This window comes from Podarcis pityusensis (genome assembly GCF_964106645.2).
Source record: "Podarcis pityusensis genome assembly, chromosome: 15".
NCBI classification, from domain to species: Eukaryota; Metazoa; Chordata; class Lepidosauria; order Squamata; family Lacertidae; genus Podarcis; species Podarcis pityusensis.
The window spans coordinates 33,168,703-33,188,424 of record NC_138040.1 but is presented as its reverse complement, the minus strand read 5'-3'; the positions used below and the strand labels follow the sequence as shown (position 1 = coordinate 33,188,424).

The following is a 19,722-nucleotide window of genomic DNA, read 5'->3' as shown; positions in this document are numbered from 1 at the left end:
GGACTGACATTTGAGCAACGCGGTCCAAGTTTCAGATGTAAACATTCCTTCCGATGCCAAGCATAACATTCCACAACTTTCCATGTTATGCATTTTTAAATACACAGACTAGGGAAGCATTTCTCCCTCTATCAAGTCAGGACAATTTCCCAGGACGAAGTGTGACCCAATAGTGTGGTTTGGGTGCCCCTTTTACATCCTGCCTGTTGAGAAATAACGGGTGGGAATGGACTTTTATGGCATCCAAGAATCAAGGCCCTGCTCAGAAGTAAGCGGTTATAAAACACAGCTCTCTTTCCTCTGCTAATAATAATAATAATAATAATAATAATAATAATAAATTTTATTTATATCCTGCCCTCCCCAGCCAAAGCCGGGCTCAGAGCGGCTAACATCAAATGTATAACACACTAACATAAAATCAGACAATCAATTAAAATACATCCTCAAATCAGATCAGGATCAGAATAAAATCCTATCAGATGGCAACCCTCAGATTAGGGTTGGGGACCTTAAATGCTCACCAGGCCCAACTGTTTGTGCTGAACTTATATGGGCCTGTGAGAAAAATTGGGAGGCCACTTTCATGCAAGTTCTTATGAAAGGGGAGAGGGAGTCAGACTGAACCCCGACCAAAGGCCTGGCAGAACAGCTCTGTCTTGCAGGCCCTGCGGAAAGACGTCAAGTCCCGCAGGGCCCTAGTCTCTTGTGACAGAGCGTTCCACCAGATTGGAGCCACAGCCGAAAAAGCCCTGGCTCTAGTTGAGGCCAGCCTAACTTCTCTGTGGCCTGGGACCTTCAGGATGTTTTTATTTGAAGACCGTAAGTTCCTCTGTGGGACATACTAATAATAATAAATTTCATTTATTATATTTAGGATTGAGACTAATAACTAAGCATTGCTTCATGCCTGCTGGATTAGGGCCATCAAGTGACTTGGACCTGGGCTCCTTTTCTTGCTCAACTACATAATCACTAGGTGTAAACCCAGTCCTTGGGTAAACTGTGAGCAGGTTCAGTTCCTCATCTGCAAAATGGGGACAATGGCATTCTACCCTACCAGCAGCTGTATTGTGCCAACATGCTTGCTTGTAAAGCTCTTTATGAACTGGTTGCAGAGTATTCAATGCATCCGTGAAGACTGACAGGGCCTAATCTTCTTCCTCCACTGTGGCAGGGAGATGACCCATCCTAAATGTGAGTATGCCAGGGGAAGGGGGCCACAACTGAGTAGACACTGTCAAGGCCTTTTTCAGCAGGAACTCACCAGAACTGAGTTCCGGCACCTCTCAGGTGGATGCCGCTGCCATTATAAGAGAACAAAGGAGGCTTTCATGGTGAGTTCTGGCACCTCTCTTTCTACAAAAATAGTACTGGGCACAGCAAATGTTAGTCTAGGGGGGTAAAGGTCCCAAATTCAATCCCTGGCATTTCCAGGTAGGGCTACAAAAGACTCCTCTCTTGGACCCTGCTTCCAATCAGTATAAACAGTGAAGTTAAAGGTTCAATGGTCTGATTCGGTATGAAATGGGACTCATCCATGTTGTGGATAGCAAGCTTCTTTTGCTTCCATTCATTCTGTTGTCCACATGGCAGTCTCCTCCAAATCACTGCCTTCCCACACTCTCCACAATCCAGATTTCCTCATACCTTCTCCTTTCCAGAGTATCCACAGCATAAGAAAATCCCTGTGGATTTTGCAAAAGAAAACAAAGGTTCAGTGTACTTAATATTCAAGGGCCATCAACTTTTGAATAGAAGCACTACAGTACAGCCATACCGCACAGTGCTCATTTTGACTCCATGCAGTCAGGGGTGTGAGCATTTTTGTGCTTCTAATAAGGGAGTGACACTTTCCCGCTTATTTTAGACTGAAACTTGCCAGACTGAGAACACAGCTACGCAAAGCAACTCTGCAAACAATACGTGTGTCAGCTGAGGTGGCTTACACCCATTGAGTGTAATCTAGGGCAGCCTTCTGCAAGTTAGCAGGAGTGTAATCTAGGGCAGCCTCCAGATGTTGGGTTTGGTGGGAGCTGTAATCCAAAACATCTGGAGGGCACCAGGTTGGGGAAGGATACTGCAGAGTGTTCCCAGTTTCCAGAGAGGTAGCCATGTTAGTCAGTCCCCAAAACAATGTATCTTGCAGCTCTGTTAAAGAGGACCACAATTATTGTAGCAGAAACTATGTGGTGTATGAAGTGTTAAGGTAAAAAGGTAAAGGACCCCTGGACGGTGAAGTCCAGCCAAAGGCAACTATGGGGTTGTGGCTCTCATCTCGCTTTCAGGCCGAGGGAGCCGGCGTTTGTCCACAGACAGCTTTCTGGGTCATGTGGCCAGCATGAGTAAACCTCTTCGGGTGCAACAGATCACCATGATGGAAGCCAGAGCTCATAGAAACACCATTTACCTTCCCGTCACAGCGGTACCTACCGTATTTTTCGCTCTATAACACGCACCTGGCCATAACACGCACGTAGTTTTTAGAGGAGGAAAACAAGAAAAAAATATTCTAAACAAAACAGTGGATGTATGATTTTTGTGGTTCATGCTGTGGCCACAGACATGTGATCTGACGGTGAGTTTGGGGTAGCCCAATGCAAAAATCCTGAGGATCCATGTGGGTCCATGCTTTGTAACCACGTTTTTGCGCCATTGCGGCCCCATGAAACAGTGGGTGCGTGTGTGTTTTTTGTGCAGGCTGTAGCCATGGACATGCTATGTGATCTGATGGTGAATTTGGGGTGACCCAGTGCAAAAATCCTGAGGATCCATGTGGATCCGTGCTTTGTAACCACGTTTTAAGTGGGAAGGGAAGGAAAAGCACTCAAGGGACAAGGAGCACACGTAGGGGGGGGGTGGAGAAGGATGCTGCTAATAATGCAGGAGAGGCTCCTCTCCGGCTTTGCTCCTTTAGAACAAGCAGGCTCTGCGTCTCTCCCTCCTCCCCAGCAAGGAAACCACGATAGTAACCACTCTGAGACAAATCAAGAAAAAGTGCGACCAACACTCTCCCCCAACAAGCACAGTGAGGTCAAAACACACACACACACACACAGAGAGAGAGAGAGAACTGGCCCTAAAGTTGCAGGGCGCTGGAAGTCGCAGGGGCGCTGGGGGAGTGAATGGGAAGCAAGAGAAGGAGAACGATCCCTCACACACACACAGACACACAGAGTGTCAATTCTAAAGTCGCAGGGGCGCTGGGAGAGTGAATGGGAAGCAAGAGGAAAAGGAGCCCTCACACACAGAGAGACACACAGTGTGGATTCTAAAGTCGCAGGGAGAGTGAATGGGAAGCAAATCACACACAGAGAGACACACAGAGTGTGGATTCTAAAGTCGCAGGGAGAGTGAATGGGAAGCAAGAGGAGAAGGAGCCCTCACACACACAGAGAGACACAGAGTGTCAATTCTAAAGTCGCAGGGAGAGTGAACGGGAAGCAAGAGGAGAAGGAGCCCTCACACACACAGAGAGACACAGAGTGTCAATTCTAAAGTCGCAGGGAGAGTGAACGGGAAGCAAGAGGAGAAGGAGCCCTCACACACACAGAGAGACACAGAGTGTCAATTCTAAAGTCGCAGGGAGAGTGAACGGGAAGCAAGAGGAGAAGGAGCCCTCACACACACAGAGAGACACAGAGTGTCAATTCTAAAGTCGCAGGGAGAGTGAAGGGGAAGCAAGAGGAGAAGGAGCCCTCACACACACACAGACACACAGAGTGTGGATTCTAAAGTCGCAGGGAGAGTGAAAGGGAAGCAAGAGGAGAAGGAGCCCTCACACACACACAGACACACAGCGTGTCGATTCTAAAGTCGCAGGGGCGCAGGGAGAGTGAAGGGGAAGCAGGAGGAGGAGAATGATAGCTCAAGCACACACACACACACACACACACACAGCCCCTACAGTGGCTAATCCAAAATCGGACATCAGAAAACTGCAGGCAGGGACAGAGAGCAGGGGTTGTTTTAAAGCAGCCAACTCCCGCTCTGCTTCTCTCCCTCCTCCCCGGCTCCGCTAGCTGTTTCAAAGCGAGCCACGGACTGCTCACGACTGCAGCAGATTCCCCCGCCATCTGTAGGCATTCGCTCCATAACACGCACAGACATTTCCCCTCACTTTCTAGGAGGAAAAATCTGCGTGTTATGGAGCGAAATTTACGGTATTTATATACTTGCACTGGCATGCTTTCGAACTGCTAGGTTGGCAGGAGCTGGTACAGAGCAACCGGAGCTCACCCCGTTGCAGGGATTCAAACCACCGACCTTCCGATAGGCAAGTCTAAGAGGCTCAGAGGTTTAGACCACAGCCTCTCAGTTGGTAGCAGGTATATAAGACACATACACCCTTGAGTGTATTGTAGGGATAGCCAAGATGCTCCCCTGCAGATGTTATTGGACTACAACTATCATAATCTCTGATCACTAGCTATGATGGCTGGGGCTGGTGGAAACTGGGAGTCCAGCAACATCTGGAGGGCTACAGGTTCCCCATCCTGGTGAAGAAAGAGAAAACGGAAAGCTTGAGGGAAGATGGCAGTTATATGCAAGATGTACATACCGTGGCCCTGTTTGTACCAAGCACATGCTAATTTCCTAAAGTCAGCATAAAAAGTTGCCTCCATAGAATTGGAAGGGACCTCTGGTCCAAGCCCCTACAATGCAGGACACTCATCTTGATCAAACATGACAGATGGCCATCTAACACCTGCTTTTCAAAGTCCAAGGAAAGAGAGTCCACCACCTTCTGAGGGCGTTCGTTCCACCGTCAAACAGTTCTTACCACCAGAAAGTTCTTCCTGATAATTTAGTTGGAATCTCCTTTCTTGTAACTTGAAGCCATTGATTTGACTCCTAATCTCCAGAGAAGGAGAAAACCAGCTTGCTCCACTGTCCACGTGAAAGCCCTTTAGCTATTTGAAGATGGCTATCATATCATAGGGATGCGGGTGGCACTGTGGGTTAAACCACAGAGCCTAGGGCTTGACGATCAGAAGGTCAGTGGTTCGAATCCTCACAATGGGGTGAGCTCCCACTGCTTGATCCCTGCTCCTGCCAACCTAGCAGTTCAAAAGCACATCAAAAGGGCAAGCAGATAAATAGGTACCACTCCGGCGGGAAGGTAAACGGCATTTCCTTGCGCTGCTCTGGTTCGCCAGAAGCGGCTTAGTCATGCTGGCCACATGATCCGGAAGCTGTACGCCAGCTCCCTAGGCCAATAACATGAGATGAGCGCCGCAACCCCAGAGTCGTCCGCGACTGGACCTAACGGTCAGGGGTCCCTTTACCTATCATATCTCCCAGTCTCTTCTGCAGGCTCAACGCACCCAACCTCCTCAACTGTTCTGCATAAGACTTGGTTTCCAGGTGATGCAGTGGTTAGAGGGTCAGACCAGGACTAGGGAAACCCAGGTTAAATTCCCCCTTGCCTGTGAAACTCGGGTGACTTAAGCCTAGGTGGCCTTACCTAGGTCTTTACCTTTAAGCCAAACCTACATCACGGGGTTGTTGTGGAGGTAAAACAACCCAGGAAGCAGTCTTATGCCGAGTTAGAATTTTAATTCTTCTAGCTCGGTAACGCCTGCCCTGGCTCACAGGGTTTCAGGCAGGAGCCTCTCCCAGTCATACGTGGAGATGCCATGGAGCACTGAACCTGCGGCCTTCTGCATGCCAAGCAGAGTCACCACCCTTCTCCTGAGGAGGGAGCGGGGGAGAGAACTAAGTATATCAGCTTGAGCTCCTTGGAAGAAAAGCAATAGACGAATAAGTAAATAAATACGTAATCAACTAAACTGACAAATTCCGGCATTTTCAAGGTCTGTGCTTAATCCAGGACTTCCCAAACTTGGCTCGACAGCTGCTTTTGGACTACAACTCCTATCATCTCCAGCATAGGAGCCAACTCCTAGAGGTCGAGGTCCCTTCGCCCCCCCCCCCCCATTAAATTATTTGAGCCCCTCTCCCCCGTTTATGGGCATTGCCATTCAAATGGTGTGTGTGCACTGCATCTTGTGATTGGTTATGCACACAGGAGACAAGGGGCTGAGGGGGTCTTCTGCCTCCCCATAAAATATTTGAGGGGGGCGCCCCCCCAAGTTATTGCCATTCAAATAGCGTGCGTGTGCCGCATCATGTGAATGATTATGCGGGGCGGAGCTTACCTACCCCCGCCCCCAATGTTTTATTCAAGTTGGCACCCCGATCCCTAGGTAGCAGGACCAGCGGTCAGGGATTCTGGCGAAGATACCTACGCAGCTCGCTGACTTGTTCGTGGGTCCGAATGAAAGGATCGCGTTAGGCTTTTTTCTTTCGCCCCCCCCCGCCCCCCCCATTCTTCCTGGCTCCACCGGCAGCGACGGCGTCAAGAGGGCAAGCTGCCATCCACCAGCATCACCAGTTGCAGCGATATCCCAAATCGGCCCCAGTTCTCTACCTGCTTGGCGGGTGCCTTGCAACTTAAACGCCCCTGCTTAGCCCCCGCCTCTGCGATCTGGAAGGGTTCAAAACAAGACGAAGCAAGAAGCTGTCGCTGGTGATCACAGTCGGCTTCCTCCAAACAAGATCTGCAACCCCGGATGCCATCCTCGCCTCTGGCGTCTCTAACAGCCACCTGTGCGCTCCGCCCGCTTGGCACCTGACGGGGCTCCTCCCTTTTCCCGGGGCGCCGCCCCCTGCCCTCCCCCACCTGCCGGACACGCCCCCGCTCCAGTGGCTCCTCCCCCCTCCGGTTTCCCCGCCTCCCCCTCGCCCCAGCTCCCGGGCTCCGGCTCCTGCACCTGCTGCTGCTGCTTTCGCTTTTCTCCTGGCCGCGCGTCGGGCGCCTCCTCGGGGAACGGGCGCGATGGAGCCTCTGCCGCTGGCGCTGGGATTGGCTGCGTTGCTGGGTGAGTGAGATGGTCCGGCGGGAGGGATCGGACGGAGGGCGAGGAGAGCGCGGCTCTCCACCCGGGGCGACGGGACCCGAGCCTTCGCCCAGCCCGTCGGCCGGGGTCTCCCCTGGGCGCCTCAGGTGCGACTCCGGAGGCGCTTTCCTTCCTCCGCCTGGACGCGCCCCGGCTTGCCCCGCGTCCCCATCTCCCTGGAGTTTCCGAAGTGGCCGCGATCCTTCCCGGCGAGTAAGCTCCGTCTAGCGCAGCTGGGGACGCACTTTTTTGAGGGTGTTGATGCGTTGGATCGTGAATAGGATTGTGCTGCGCGACCCCCTGCGCCAAGGAGGTGAAGAGTGCGGGCGGCGCAGCTTTCGCTCCGCTGCATTGAAAGGCGAATTTTTGCTCTCTGTCTAACCCCGGAGATGGCAGGGGGCTGCTCCGCTCGCTTACTGCGAATTAGTTGCCCTTCCTAAGAACCTGGCTAATCAGCGTGCAACTGGAGTAGGGTCTTTGGTCGGTTTAGTTTTTTCCTCTGCGATTGATGGAGGAAACTGGAGATCGTCTAATAATCCTCGTTAAGGATTGTCAGCAGCTGGGCAAGAACCCGGCGGTGTGAGTTCACTCCGGATTAACGCAGTAAAAACAGCTAGGCTGTAATCTTGGGCTTGGGTAGAGTTTGGATCCGAGAGAGGGCTCGCTTTAGGTGAGAATCTAGCAAGCTGACTCCTATGCGTGTTTACTTGGAGATAAATCCCACCCGTGCTGGACTTGTGCCCAGGCGCATGATTGTGACCTGAGGTCTGTGTCTGCATAGATGCTTATGCTGGCATGTGGGTAGGTGGTACCAGAGTATGGTCTGATGGTACATGAGGCCACCACCTTGCTGAAGCTAAATGGGTCTGGCTCTGGTCAGTGCCTGGATGGGAGACAACATGTATGCTGCCCTATGGGCTGTGTGGTCGTAGTCAATTGCTGGGTGGTTCTGGCTAATTGCCATGTATGGGCAGTGAACGAATAGCTCTGTATGGTTCTAAAAACACCTGGAAGCCCCACTTCTTCCATAGATCCACTGCCAATGGCGAGAGCCAGCGTGGTGTAGCAGTTGTGCTTAGACGCTGGAGAGCAGGGCTTCCATTCCATGAAGCTCTCTGGGTGATTGTGGATCATGGCCACTCTCTCTGCCTAAGCTGCCCCTGCAGGGTTGTTGTGAGGATTGGGGGGGGGGAGGAAATTTTGAGTTCTTGGAGAGAGGGTGGGTGAGCAACAAAATAAAATAAATAGGACACTTGTGTGTTTTGGTTCTGATTCCCACCCCCACCCCCAAAGGAAAGTCTTAGAAATGATCTTCACAGGATAGTGGTGAGAGGAGTCAGGAAAGATGGTTAAATTCTCTACATGGCTCAGAGAAGACTGTGGCTGGACTCCAGCTGTTGTTAGACTACAACTCCCATCACCAGTTGGCATGTCGATTGATGAAAATTGGGAGTCTGACAACATCTGGAGAGAGCATCATATTAATCATCTAGGGTGCCACAGATGCCCTGTCTCTGCGCAGTGGGTGAGAGGTGCTTGATATCATTTGGATGTGAGCTGAGGTGCAAGTTAAACTCTCATCTAGAATGGAAGGTTTCTTTCCTCCCTCACCTCCCTCCCTTTCCTTTGCTGCCTGGTTACAATAAGCCTCTGCAGCTAATCTCTCCAGTCAAGTTCTGCTCCCCTACCGTTTTTCTTAATCCATCCCGAAGGAGAGGAACATTTGTTTACTTTAATCTCCTTACTGTATTTGCCAACCACCTTTTCCATAGTTCAAAGCGGCTCAGGCATTCTGAAATGCATCCATCGCATTGCCGAAACAATGTTAAGATTATACTCTTTAATCAAACACATGGAGATGTGGAATTACGCTCAACAGGCCAACGGAAACCTTAGTTAACAGAACCCGCTCTCTGGGAAAGGAGAGCCATGAGAAAACAGCCAATGCGAGTCACATTCCAGGTTACTGAGGAGTTAACAAATGTGTTGTAAACCATGATGCGCACTTGAATCTGGAGACAGCTTGTGGTTGTGCACTCTAAGCAGTTTGGTAGGACCTGTGTAGAATCTGTGATTATAAGTGACTTATTGACCTACTCTTAGGGAGAGGGGAGAAATTTGATTCGGTTTGCATTTAAAGGTGAATCTACCTAATTCACACTTTCTCTGGAGCAATCTGTCAGCTGCGACACAGCTACCCTTCAACATTTGCACTGCTCTGAATTTTGCAGTGCAGTTTTTCAGCCAAGTAATGGATACGAAAATGCATATACTAAAAGCGTGCATGGTAACGTCCATATTAGTGGAAAATAACATACAGAATGCATTATATTAGGGGAAATGGCTTGCAAAAAAATGTGTATTTCAGGCAAAATAGCATATGACATGTGTATGTTAGGAGAAATTTGCACCAAAATGCTGATGAATTTTCATGAAAATCAATAGGTCAGTGTTTGTTGCAGTCAAAAACAAAATGATGATGTAGAAATGTGGAGAGTTAAATATAAGGTTGGGGAGAAAACATGAGGAACTGAAACTGGCAGATCCACACACCCTGCACCCCCCCTCAGTTCCTTAGCAGTTTATTACCCATGCATCAGACTGTCTATTAATCATTTATGGATCCATCCTGAATGATACATTGGGGACAATTTAGGACAAATGGTCTTCAGGTTGTGAGATGTGCCTTCAGCTTGGGAATCCTCCCAGCATCATTGACATCTTTCATTTGCTTGAGAGGAGGAGAAGAGGAAGGCCAAACAGAGGAACAAGATGGGTGTATATGGATAAACGCTCCTCAACGTATAAAACCAGGATCAAAAGACCATCCAGCTTGGGATTTAAGCTGAAAAAGCACTCAATCACTTTTTCACCACTTGTTGCTTCCACACAGTCTGCACGTTTCCCTCATAATCCTGTTCTAGTAGCAGGCTGAGTGCGATATTCCACTTCTAAGAGCACTGATAGTGTGCAGTTGTAGTTATTTTGACTTGCTGTGCAGATTTTTGTTATTTCATGGAGCATCTTGGGGGCAGCTATTGGATGGTGTTGAGGTGGTAACTAGTGATAACATCTGTCTAATGATGGGAGGAAAGAGAAATTGAACACAGGAAACCAACTTTAATGCCCAATTGGTTTAAGTGAGAGCATTTGACTCATGGTGGTCACCAGAACTAGAAACGAAAACTATTGTTAGCGTGTCAGATTTTTCCTGGATAGTGATTTGGGGTGTGTGTGTGTGTGTGTGTAAATGACTAATTTAGATTTGTTAATGTCAATGGGCCTACTCAAGTAGAATCATGTTCTCTTATATGAAGACTGCAGCCACAGAGTTGAATCCAGTTGAAATTAGTGAACTTAAGTTAGTCAAGTCCATTAACTTCAATGGGTTGGCTCTGAGTACAACTAGCATTAGATACAATCCACAGATTTTTATTTGTTAGTACTGAAAATACAAGTATATAAAGCTGTCCTTTTTTCCTGTCTGTCTCTAGTGCTAGCATATTTCTTTCTTTTTTTTTTTTTTTAATAAATTTTTATTCAGTTTTCCTTTTGCTTATATTGACTACAACCATGATTACAAATTTACAGTTTTTGAACCTCCACCAGCACCTCCCACAATCATCCATTTTTCTTATTTTCCCGCATTTCCTATATAGTATTGCTGGTTTACCATTATCTTACACCTCTCTAATTCTGTCATACAATATACCTTATAGTATTACAAAGTCTCTTTAAACCCCACTAGCGTTGTTTGTTGATCACATATAGATTCCAGATATGCCGCAAACTTTCCCCAGTCCTCGATGAATTTTTGATCTTTCTGATATCTTATTCTTCCAGTCATTTTGTCCAATTCTGCGTATTCTATGAGTTTCATCCTCCATTCGTTCAAGGTCGGCATTTCCTCCTGTCTCCACCTCTGGGCCATCAGTATTCTTGCCGCTGTGACAGCGTATTGGAACAGTTTGTAGTCCTGTCTTTTTATCTCTCTTCCTGTTATACCTAGCAGGAAGGATTCTGGCTTTTTCACAAACGAGTATTTAAACATCTTTTTCAATTCACAATAAATCAATTCCCAGAATCCCCTCACCCTCCTGCAATCCCACCACATATGAAGGAGAGATCCCTCTTTTTCTTTGCATTTCCAGCACTTATTGCATGTCTTGTACATCTTTGCTAATTTTACCGGTGTAATATACCATCTGTACACCATCTTCATTATGTTTTCCTTTAGTGCTGTGCATGCAGTAAATTTCATGTTTTCGTTCCAAACCTTTTCCCAATCCTCTAATTGTATACTGTAACCAAAGTCTCTGGCCCACTTAATCATAACCGACTTAATCTCCTCGTCCTTTGTTTGCCATTCCAAAAGTAATTTATACATTTTCGAAATTATCTTAACATCATTATCAATTATATCTGATTGAAATTTGGACACTTTTTCTATATAACCTTTTTCTTTAAGATCTTTGTTAAACATTGCATTCACCTGGAAGTAGTGCATCCAGTCATAGACCTGGTCCTTAACTTGTTCATATGGCTTCAGTTTCCATTTCTCCCCCTCTTTCACTACCAATTCGCCATATGTTATCCAATTTGGTCTCATATTAGTCTTTTTTACTGACATTATCTCTAGTGGTGACAACCAGTGCGGGACTTTAAATTCCAAAATATTTTTGTACCTGTCCCAGACCTCTATTAAAGAACCCCTAATAACATGGTTAGTGAAACCTTTATGGACTTTCCTCTTTTCCAACCACAAATAGGCGTGCCATCCAAACCTATTGTCGTGACCCTCTAGATCTAGTAATTTATTGTTATTTAACTTTATCCACTCCTTTAGCCAGCAAAGACAGGACGCCTCGTAATATAGTTTTAGATCTGGCAGGGCAAAACCGCCTCTTTCCTTAGCATCTGTCAATAACTTAAATTGTATTCTAGGCTTCTTGCCCTGCCAGATATATCTCGAAAGCGTTCTTTGCCACTCTTTAAACACACTTATTCCCCTGATTATAGGGATCATTTGGAACAAAAATATCATCTTTGGGAGCACACACATTTTGATTGTTGATATTCTGCCCCAAAAGGACAGTTTCATTCTACCCCAGGTTTCTAAATCTTTCTTAATTCCCTTCCACACTTGAATATAGTTGTTCTGATATAAATCGATGTTTTTTGGGGTCAGCCATATTCCCAGGTATTTTACCTTTTTGGTCACATCAATCCCTGATTCTCGTTGCAATTCATCCACTAGACTCTGGTCAATATTCTTAACCATTATTTTTGTTTTCTTTTTATTTAACGTAAATCCGGCCACTTTACCAAACTGGTCTATTTCCTCCAATACCTCATTTAAACTGCTTATGGGTTCTTCAATCGTAATTACTATGTCGTCGGCAAAGGCTTTAATCTTATATTCATTTTTGCCGACTGTCACCCCCTTTATTTTATCATTGTTCCTTACTGAGCCTAGAAGGACTTCCAGGACTGTTATAAATAATAGCGGCGAGAGGGGACACCCCTGTCTGGTACCTTTTGATATCTTAAATTCTTCAGTGTGTATATTATTCACAATCAATTTAGCTCTCTGTTCCGAATAAATTGCCCTTATTCCGTTATAAAATTCATTCCCAACTTCCATCATTTCTAAATTTTTTAACATAAATTCCCACGATATATTATCGAAAGCCTTCTCTGCGTCCACAAACATTAATAGGGCTTTCTTCTCATTCCTTACAGACAGATATTCCAGAATATTTATTATGTTTCTAACATTGTCTTTCATCTGTCTGCTCGGAAGGAAGCCTGCCTGGTCTACATGTATTACTTCCTGCAATATCTTCTTTAATCTTTTTGCTAGTATTCCAGCAAAAATCTTGTAGTCTGTGTTCAGCAGAGATATTGGCCTATAATTCTTTACTTGTGTCAAATCAGAGTCTTGCTTAGGAATGAGTGTGATAAAGGCCTCTTTCCACGTTCCGGGAATATCCTGTTGTTGCAGTATGTTATTCATAACTTCCTTTATTGGTACTATTAGGGCGTGCCTCAGTTCTTTATAATAACTGGATGTTAAACCATCTGGTCCTGGTGCCTTCCCTTTCTTCAATTCTTTTATTGTTTCAATTATTTCCTCATTTACAATTGGGGCATTCAGTCGGTCTTTCTTATCTGTCGGGATCTTTTGCACACTTTTTTCCTTTAGAAATCTTTCTATTTTCTTCATGTTGTTCTTTTCTCTGTTGTTATATAAATGTTTATAAAAATCCAGGAATCCTTTCCTAATAGCTTTAGGGTTTTCAACTTCTTCTCCATCTAGGATAATTTTATTAATTGTACTTTGTTCCTTCCTTTTCCTAATTTGCCACGCAAGCCATCTGCCAGATTTATTAGCAAATTCAAAGTTTTTCTGTCGCAGCCTTTTGATATTCCATTCCACCTCTTTGTTAATAATCATTGCGAATTGTGTCTGCAGGACTTTAATATTCTCTTTTATTTTTAAGCTGTTTGGATTCTTAATTAATTTTCTTTCATTGTCCATTATTTGTTCTAAAATTTCCTTCCTCCCTCTCTCCCTATTCTTGTTCTTAATCGCATTCTGTTGAATAAAGAATCCTCTTATTACCGCTTTGCTTGCGTCCCAAACTATACTCATTTTTGTACCCTTATTCATATTATCCATAAAGTAATCTGTCAGTTTTTTCTTTGCCTCTTGAATAAGCTTTTGATCATCCATGAGATAATCGTTAAGACGCCATCTAAATGATCTTTCTTCATATCCTTTAACCTCCATTTTTATTGGACTGTGGTCTGATATTATTTTTGGTTGTATCTCAACCTGTCGAATTCTTGGGGTTAGTTCATTAGAGACCCAAATTTGATCGATTCTTGATAGAGATTGATTTGGTTCGGAATAAAACGTAAACTGCTTCTCCAGCGGATGTCTCAATCTCCATATGTCAATTAGGTTGAGGTTTTTTATCATAGTAAAAAAAGTCTTAGGCAGTTTCCCTTCTCTACTTACATCTTTTTCTCTTAACCTGTCTATTTCCAGTGAAACCACCCCATTCATATCCCCCATAAGTATCATTTTTTGGTCCATATATTCAAACAACTTTTCTTCCAAATTTTTATAAAAGTCCATCTTATTTCCATTAGGTGCATAGATCCCGACAATTATTATTTTTTCGCCTTGCCATTTAATCTGTATTGCAATTATTCTTCCTTCTTCGTCTTTAAAAATTTGTTGCGCCTCTATCTTCTTTTTTACATATAGTACAACCCCTCTCTTTTTCCCTTTATCGGAAGATACAAATTCATTTCCCAGTCTATTATTAATCAAAATTTTTCTATGCTTTTTTGCCACATGTGTTTCTTGGAGGCATATGATATCAAGATTTTTCTTTTTTAAATATTGTTCGATTTTATTACGTTTCCTCCTATCGTTCATTCCATTAATATTCCAATTCCATAATTTTAGCGCCATCTTTCCTTCCCAATTAAAGATTTATCTAATTAATTATGATCTGGCTTCTTCCTGTTCTTCTCCCTCCTCTTCTTCTTCCTCTTCCTCTTCATCTTCCGATTCTCCATTTTCCTTTCCCTTTCCTTCTGAGTACTTCCTCTCCAATAGACCAACTCCTCCTACTGCTCCTCTTTCTTCTTCTTCTTCTACCGTCAACTCCCTATAGCGCCTCTGAAATTTACTTATTTCCTCCGGACTAATCAGTCTATGTTTCTTGCTTTTATAGGTAAATGAGATCCCTTGAGGGAATTCCCATTTAAATTCAATCTTGTTCTTCTTGAGAATTTGGACCAATGGCTTATATGGGTCTCTTCGTTTCAACAATCTCACTGGAATATCTTTAAAAATGATTATATAGTTCCCATCAATATTTAGTCTTCTTTCTCTATTTTTTTGCAGAATTAAGTTTCTCATATCTTTATCTTTGAAGGTAATCAGACAGTCTCCAGGCATTTTCTTTGTTCTAGTTGTTCTTGTTCTTATTCTATACGCATTTTGAACTGATCTTTCCACTTCTTCTTTTTGTATCGCCAACCATTGTGCTATTTCTATTGTCAATTTTTCTCTGATGTTTTCACCTTGTGTTTCTGGGACTGCTCTCAACCTGAGGTTCACCTCCCGTTGCCTCAATTCATTCATCGCGATTGCGTCCCATACTTCTTCTTGTGTTTTGTTAACTTCGAATAATCCTGTTTTTAATTTCTCTTCTTCCCGTTTCACTTCCTTCATTTCTACTCTTGTTTTTTTCATTCCTTCTTCCAGAGATTGTGTTCTTTTAGAAACATCTTTAATTTGACCCCTTAGCTCTCTTACAGTTTCATCAATCTTTTGGTCCATTTTCCCAATTCTCGTATCCACCTGTTCTATTCTTGTATTCACATGCTCCAGTTTATCCTCCATATTCTTTTCGCTCTGTCTAATTTCAGCAAACATTTTCAAAATTTCTGTCTTGAAGTCTGCATCTGGTTTAGACCCTCTCCTATCTCCTGGTGTTCCACCCTCCCCGCCTTTCTTAGGTATGTGGGACATCCTTCCAATATAACCTTTAATAACCTTTAGTAGGGGTTGACACAACCCTAATGTTACTCAACTTTTTATAGGTTCCCACCTTACTCAGTTACAATATTCAAAATCCAATTCAGTATCCCTAGTCCCTATAAGTTTGTCTTGGGAGTATCAATATTAAACCTTTTACCAAAAGTTCGATATTGAACCTTTTAACCAAAAGTTTCAGATTCCTCCCCTCTTTGGAATCGAGGGAGGGTGGTTAATTACATCCGGAAGGCCTCCAAAAAAGAGAAGAAAAAAAAAAAAAAAAAAGGGAAAGTGGAAAATAAAAAGTAAAGAAGGAGAATATTCTTCTTGCCTCAAATTAGGCTACTCCCTTTAGATATCGCAGTTCCCCAATTATAATCCAGTTGTATTGCCAGGGAGTGCCACCTAATATATGTAACAAAAAAAGAATAAAAAAGAAAAGAAATTCAAAGTTCAGAGTTCCAGTCACAGAAAAAAGAAGAGCAAGGAAAAAAAAACCTTCTGCCCCCAATTGGGCTAATCCTTATAAGATCTTGTAGATTAGTTGTAAAACCTTGTTTAGTCCAACCTCCAAACAGAGGGATCCAGTGGAGCACAAATAACAGGTGCAAGGCCAATTGAAGAGAAGAGATAGAAAACAAGTTGTAATTATCCTCCTGACCACTAAGTGGCTAGAGCCCCTGAAAACTGACTGGGCAAAGTATGGAGGAGGGGAAAAATGAGACGTGGTGCAGTAAAAATGAGGGGTATTTCAAACTGCCAAGCCCTTTCTTCAACTCTCTTATGCTAGTTGGAGAGCCAATATTGTAAATTGAGTCCAAAAAACTATCTGTAGGGCACCAGAAAAAATTTTTACAAAACAAGGCAAAGGCAGGAAAAGAGGAAACCCAAAAAACTGACCGTATAATGGAGTCGACAGTACTTCCTCTGCTGCGCAGACTTTTTTAAAGAAAAAGAATTGCAGTCCTGCTTTCAGCTTCCTCTTTCAAAATTCCATAGAGGACCTTGAAGTAACAAATCTTGTCCCTCTGTTTCCCCCTTCTAGCTTGAATTCTTACCCAGTCAAAGAGTTAATTTTCTGATAGTTTGTAGCAGCTTGAAGGGGAAAAAGAAACAATAGCCGCTAGTGGCAACACACTTTCACTTTTAGCAACTTTGCTTCCCCAGTGCGCATAAATTGACTGGAGATAGCGCCGGTCTCGCAATTGCTTACTTGTCCTCCGGTGCTTTTCTTTAAAGTTCTGATTTGTTTTATATTAATTTGAGCCCGAATTCCTTGGTTTCGAGAGTTGTGAGCTCCCCCGGCAAGCTCGGGGCTTCGTTTCCCGGAGTTAGCTATGGCTTCCCCTCAGCCCGCTTCTCCTCCCCGCCGCTCTCTTCGCTCCGTTGGAGTTACCTGGCGGCCGGGTGGTCTGCGTTATGGCTCTCCGCGGGAACCTGAGTGTCTGAACACCCTCCAGACACTGCTTCAGGGGGTCACTGCGCCCAAAGACCCCCCTAAATCCTCCGAAAAACCCGGGATTCTCCACCTGGAAGCAATCCCCGCTTGCGATGGCGTCGCTCACAACCGGAAGTCCCAGTGCTAGCATATTTCAGTTTAGAACCCTATGCCAGTTTTTCTAACTAACACATGCAGAGAGGTGGGATCACATATACACATTGTATACACTGTATACACATTGACATTCAGTGTTCCCACGGTGATCTGTTCACATAGACTCTCAATGCTTGAGATGACCTTCCCCTCCATGAATTTGCCCAGTCCTCTGACCCAACTGCAGGAGGCAGTGGAAGACAGGAGTGCCTGGCGTGCTCTGGTCCATGGGGTCACGAAGAGTCGGACACGACTAAACGACTAAACAACAACAACTTTTAAAGCCACCCAAATTGGAGCCCACTGCAGCCTCCTGGGGGGAGCAAGTCCCATACACTGGCACCTTGGGTTAAGAACTTAATTTGTTCCGGAGGTCCGTTCTTAATCTGAAACTGTTCTTAACCTGAAGCACCACTTTAGCTAATGAGGCCTCCCGCTGCTGCCACACCCCACCGCTGCGCAGTTTCTGTTCTCATCCTGAAGCAAAGTTCTTAACCCGAGACTATTTCTGGGTTAGTGGAGTGTGTAACCTGAAGCGTCTGTAACCCGAGGTACCACTGTAGTTTAACTGTGCACTGCATGAAGAAGATCTAAGCCTTGCTTTGTCTTGGTACAGCTAGCTAGTTTCTATACATGCTCCGCTCTCTATCCTTCATCAAGACAAGCAGAAGACATTAATCAAACTGCAAGGGCACATTCCAGCCAAGGGAAAACAGTCATGGAGGGTACAAATGGGCCAGTGTGGGATGTGGCCTGAAGGGAGCCCCAAAGGTCCAAAAGAGAGGCTTGGAGGGTTGCTTTTTGCATCCCATGTGATTTGAGCCTATGCATCTAGATCACTGTGTAAACGTGGGTGTCAAACATACGCCAGGAGTTGAAGGTGCACACAACACGATCGCTCACTTTGCCTTCTATGCAGATAACAGATTAAGATGTCGGCGCAGAGCTTTGAACGTTTGGGTCCTGGAGTCAGAAGAGGGCACACACTGTTATCACTGTTGGCTTTCTGTTGTTCTTATCCTCTGCCCTTTTCTGAACTACTCTCTTGTTTGTTTGTCTTGGTAGAACTTGGACCGGCAACTTCTCCTTCTTAGGGCAGCTGATAATCTGTCTGTATAACGTTGTGTAAATGTCGGGGGCCTCTAGCAAACACTTCCGCAAATAATTTCTGGAAAAGGCCGTGAGAGTACTAATCCGTGGCGATATATTCCAGGGTCTAGTTCATGACTGCAATTGCACCAGACCTGAGTAGCCAGGAAAGAGGGGCACGAAATCACACAGGCGTAAAAGAGAGCCGAGCGGACTGTATTCTGGGCACGTACATACACACATGATCTGTACCAGGGGAACTAAAAACTTTGCCATCAAAATAAATTGGGGGGAGATGAAAATTTATCAGTGTGTGATTGATCCATTGTGGTTGTTTTACGTTTTCTGTAAATTTTTATTTGGAGCAGTTTAGTGGCTTTGCAGAGTTGGGCTACTGTAAGGATAGCAGTGAAAATAGTGTGGGGAGATATGGCCCCAGCCCCCCTAAATCATCCTGAAACTGCACATTCCTCTCCCCAGAAAACGCCCCGTCACCACCCATACTTTGCTCCCCCCTTGAGAGTTTTTGCCTAGCTGGAATGTGTGTTTGAGTTCTGGCAATACTCTTTGCTTGCCTGGATGAGGGATAGAGTGGGGAATATGGGTAAAAAAGGTAAAGGACCCCTGGACAGTGAAGTCCAGTCAAAGGCGACTATGAGGTTGTGGCGCTCATCTTGCTTTCAGGCCGAGGGAGCCGACGTTTGTCCACAGACAGCTTTCTAGGCCATGTGGCCAGCTTGACTTAACCGCTTCAGGTGCAACAGAACACCTTGACAGAAACCAGAGCACACAGAAACGCCTTTAACCTTCCCGCCACAGTGGTACCTATTTAACTACTTGCACTGGTGTGCTTTTGAACTGCTAGGTTGGCAGGACCTGGGACAGAGCAACAGGAGCTCACTCCATTGCACGGATTCGAAACACCAACCTTCCAATCAGCAAGCCCAAGAGGCTCAGTGGTTTAGACCACAGCTAGCCTAACGTAAAACTAATATTCATTGCTCTGGTCACTTTCACCTCTGGCCCTGGCTGCCACTGGAAAGTGGCCCCTGGAAAGTTCTTCAGGAGGGAATGTGGCCCCCTGGCTGGAAAAAGGTTTCCCATCCCTACTATATGGGAATATGCTGTTGCTGTTAAGAATAGTATTTATTGGTGGCTTTAAAAAAGGGAAAGAAATGGAACTCAAAATGGCCATTAAAAACAAGGATAAAACAACCTAAAATACAAAAGCGGCCAAATCCTAAGAATGCCTTACCATCTTAAGATCTGCTCTGGGATGATTTTGTGGGTAGATGGGAATAGATTGAAGTACCAGGCAGTTCACTGTAGAAATTAAGCCCAGCCTCTAATGTGTGGTGTGTGTGTCCCTATTTGGAGAGGTTGACTTCCCAAGTCATCTCCGCTGGGACCCTTGCCCTTGCATGTTTCCTTTAAGTCTTATTATGCTTTCCTAACCCTCCCCCCACCCAGCCCTACGTGACATAGGACATTAGAAGCACGAGTTCTGCGAGTTTGTGGAACTGCCTCTACGTAAAGGAAGTGGCATTTGCCTGATAGCTTTAAAAGGAGATGGAAAC

At 45.1% G+C, this 19,722-nt stretch overlaps 1 protein-coding gene and 1 long non-coding RNA gene across 2 annotated transcripts in view; one reads left to right on the top strand and one right to left on the bottom strand.

The window, feature by feature from the left end:
• Positions 1-322: 322 nt before the first annotated feature.
• LOC308463889 lies at positions 323-6,745 on the bottom strand. Its single transcript, XR_013979780.1, has 3 exons — positions 6,434-6,745; positions 5,497-5,694; positions 323-1,688 (listed from the first exon to the last, which is right to left on the bottom strand). It is a non-coding gene; the product is annotated as an uncharacterized lncRNA (long non-coding RNA).
• Positions 6,746-6,762: 17 nt separating this feature from the next.
• ESAM (endothelial cell adhesion molecule) overlaps positions 6,763-19,722 on the top strand; it is a 102,668-nt gene continuing 89,708 nt past the window's right edge. Inside the window, exon 1 of the mRNA XM_080982517.1 lies at positions 6,763-6,884. Coding sequence (XP_080838643.1) covers positions 6,842-6,884 — 43 coding nt within the window. The 5' untranslated portion in view covers positions 6,763-6,841. The remainder of the gene's footprint in view (positions 6,885-19,722) is intronic.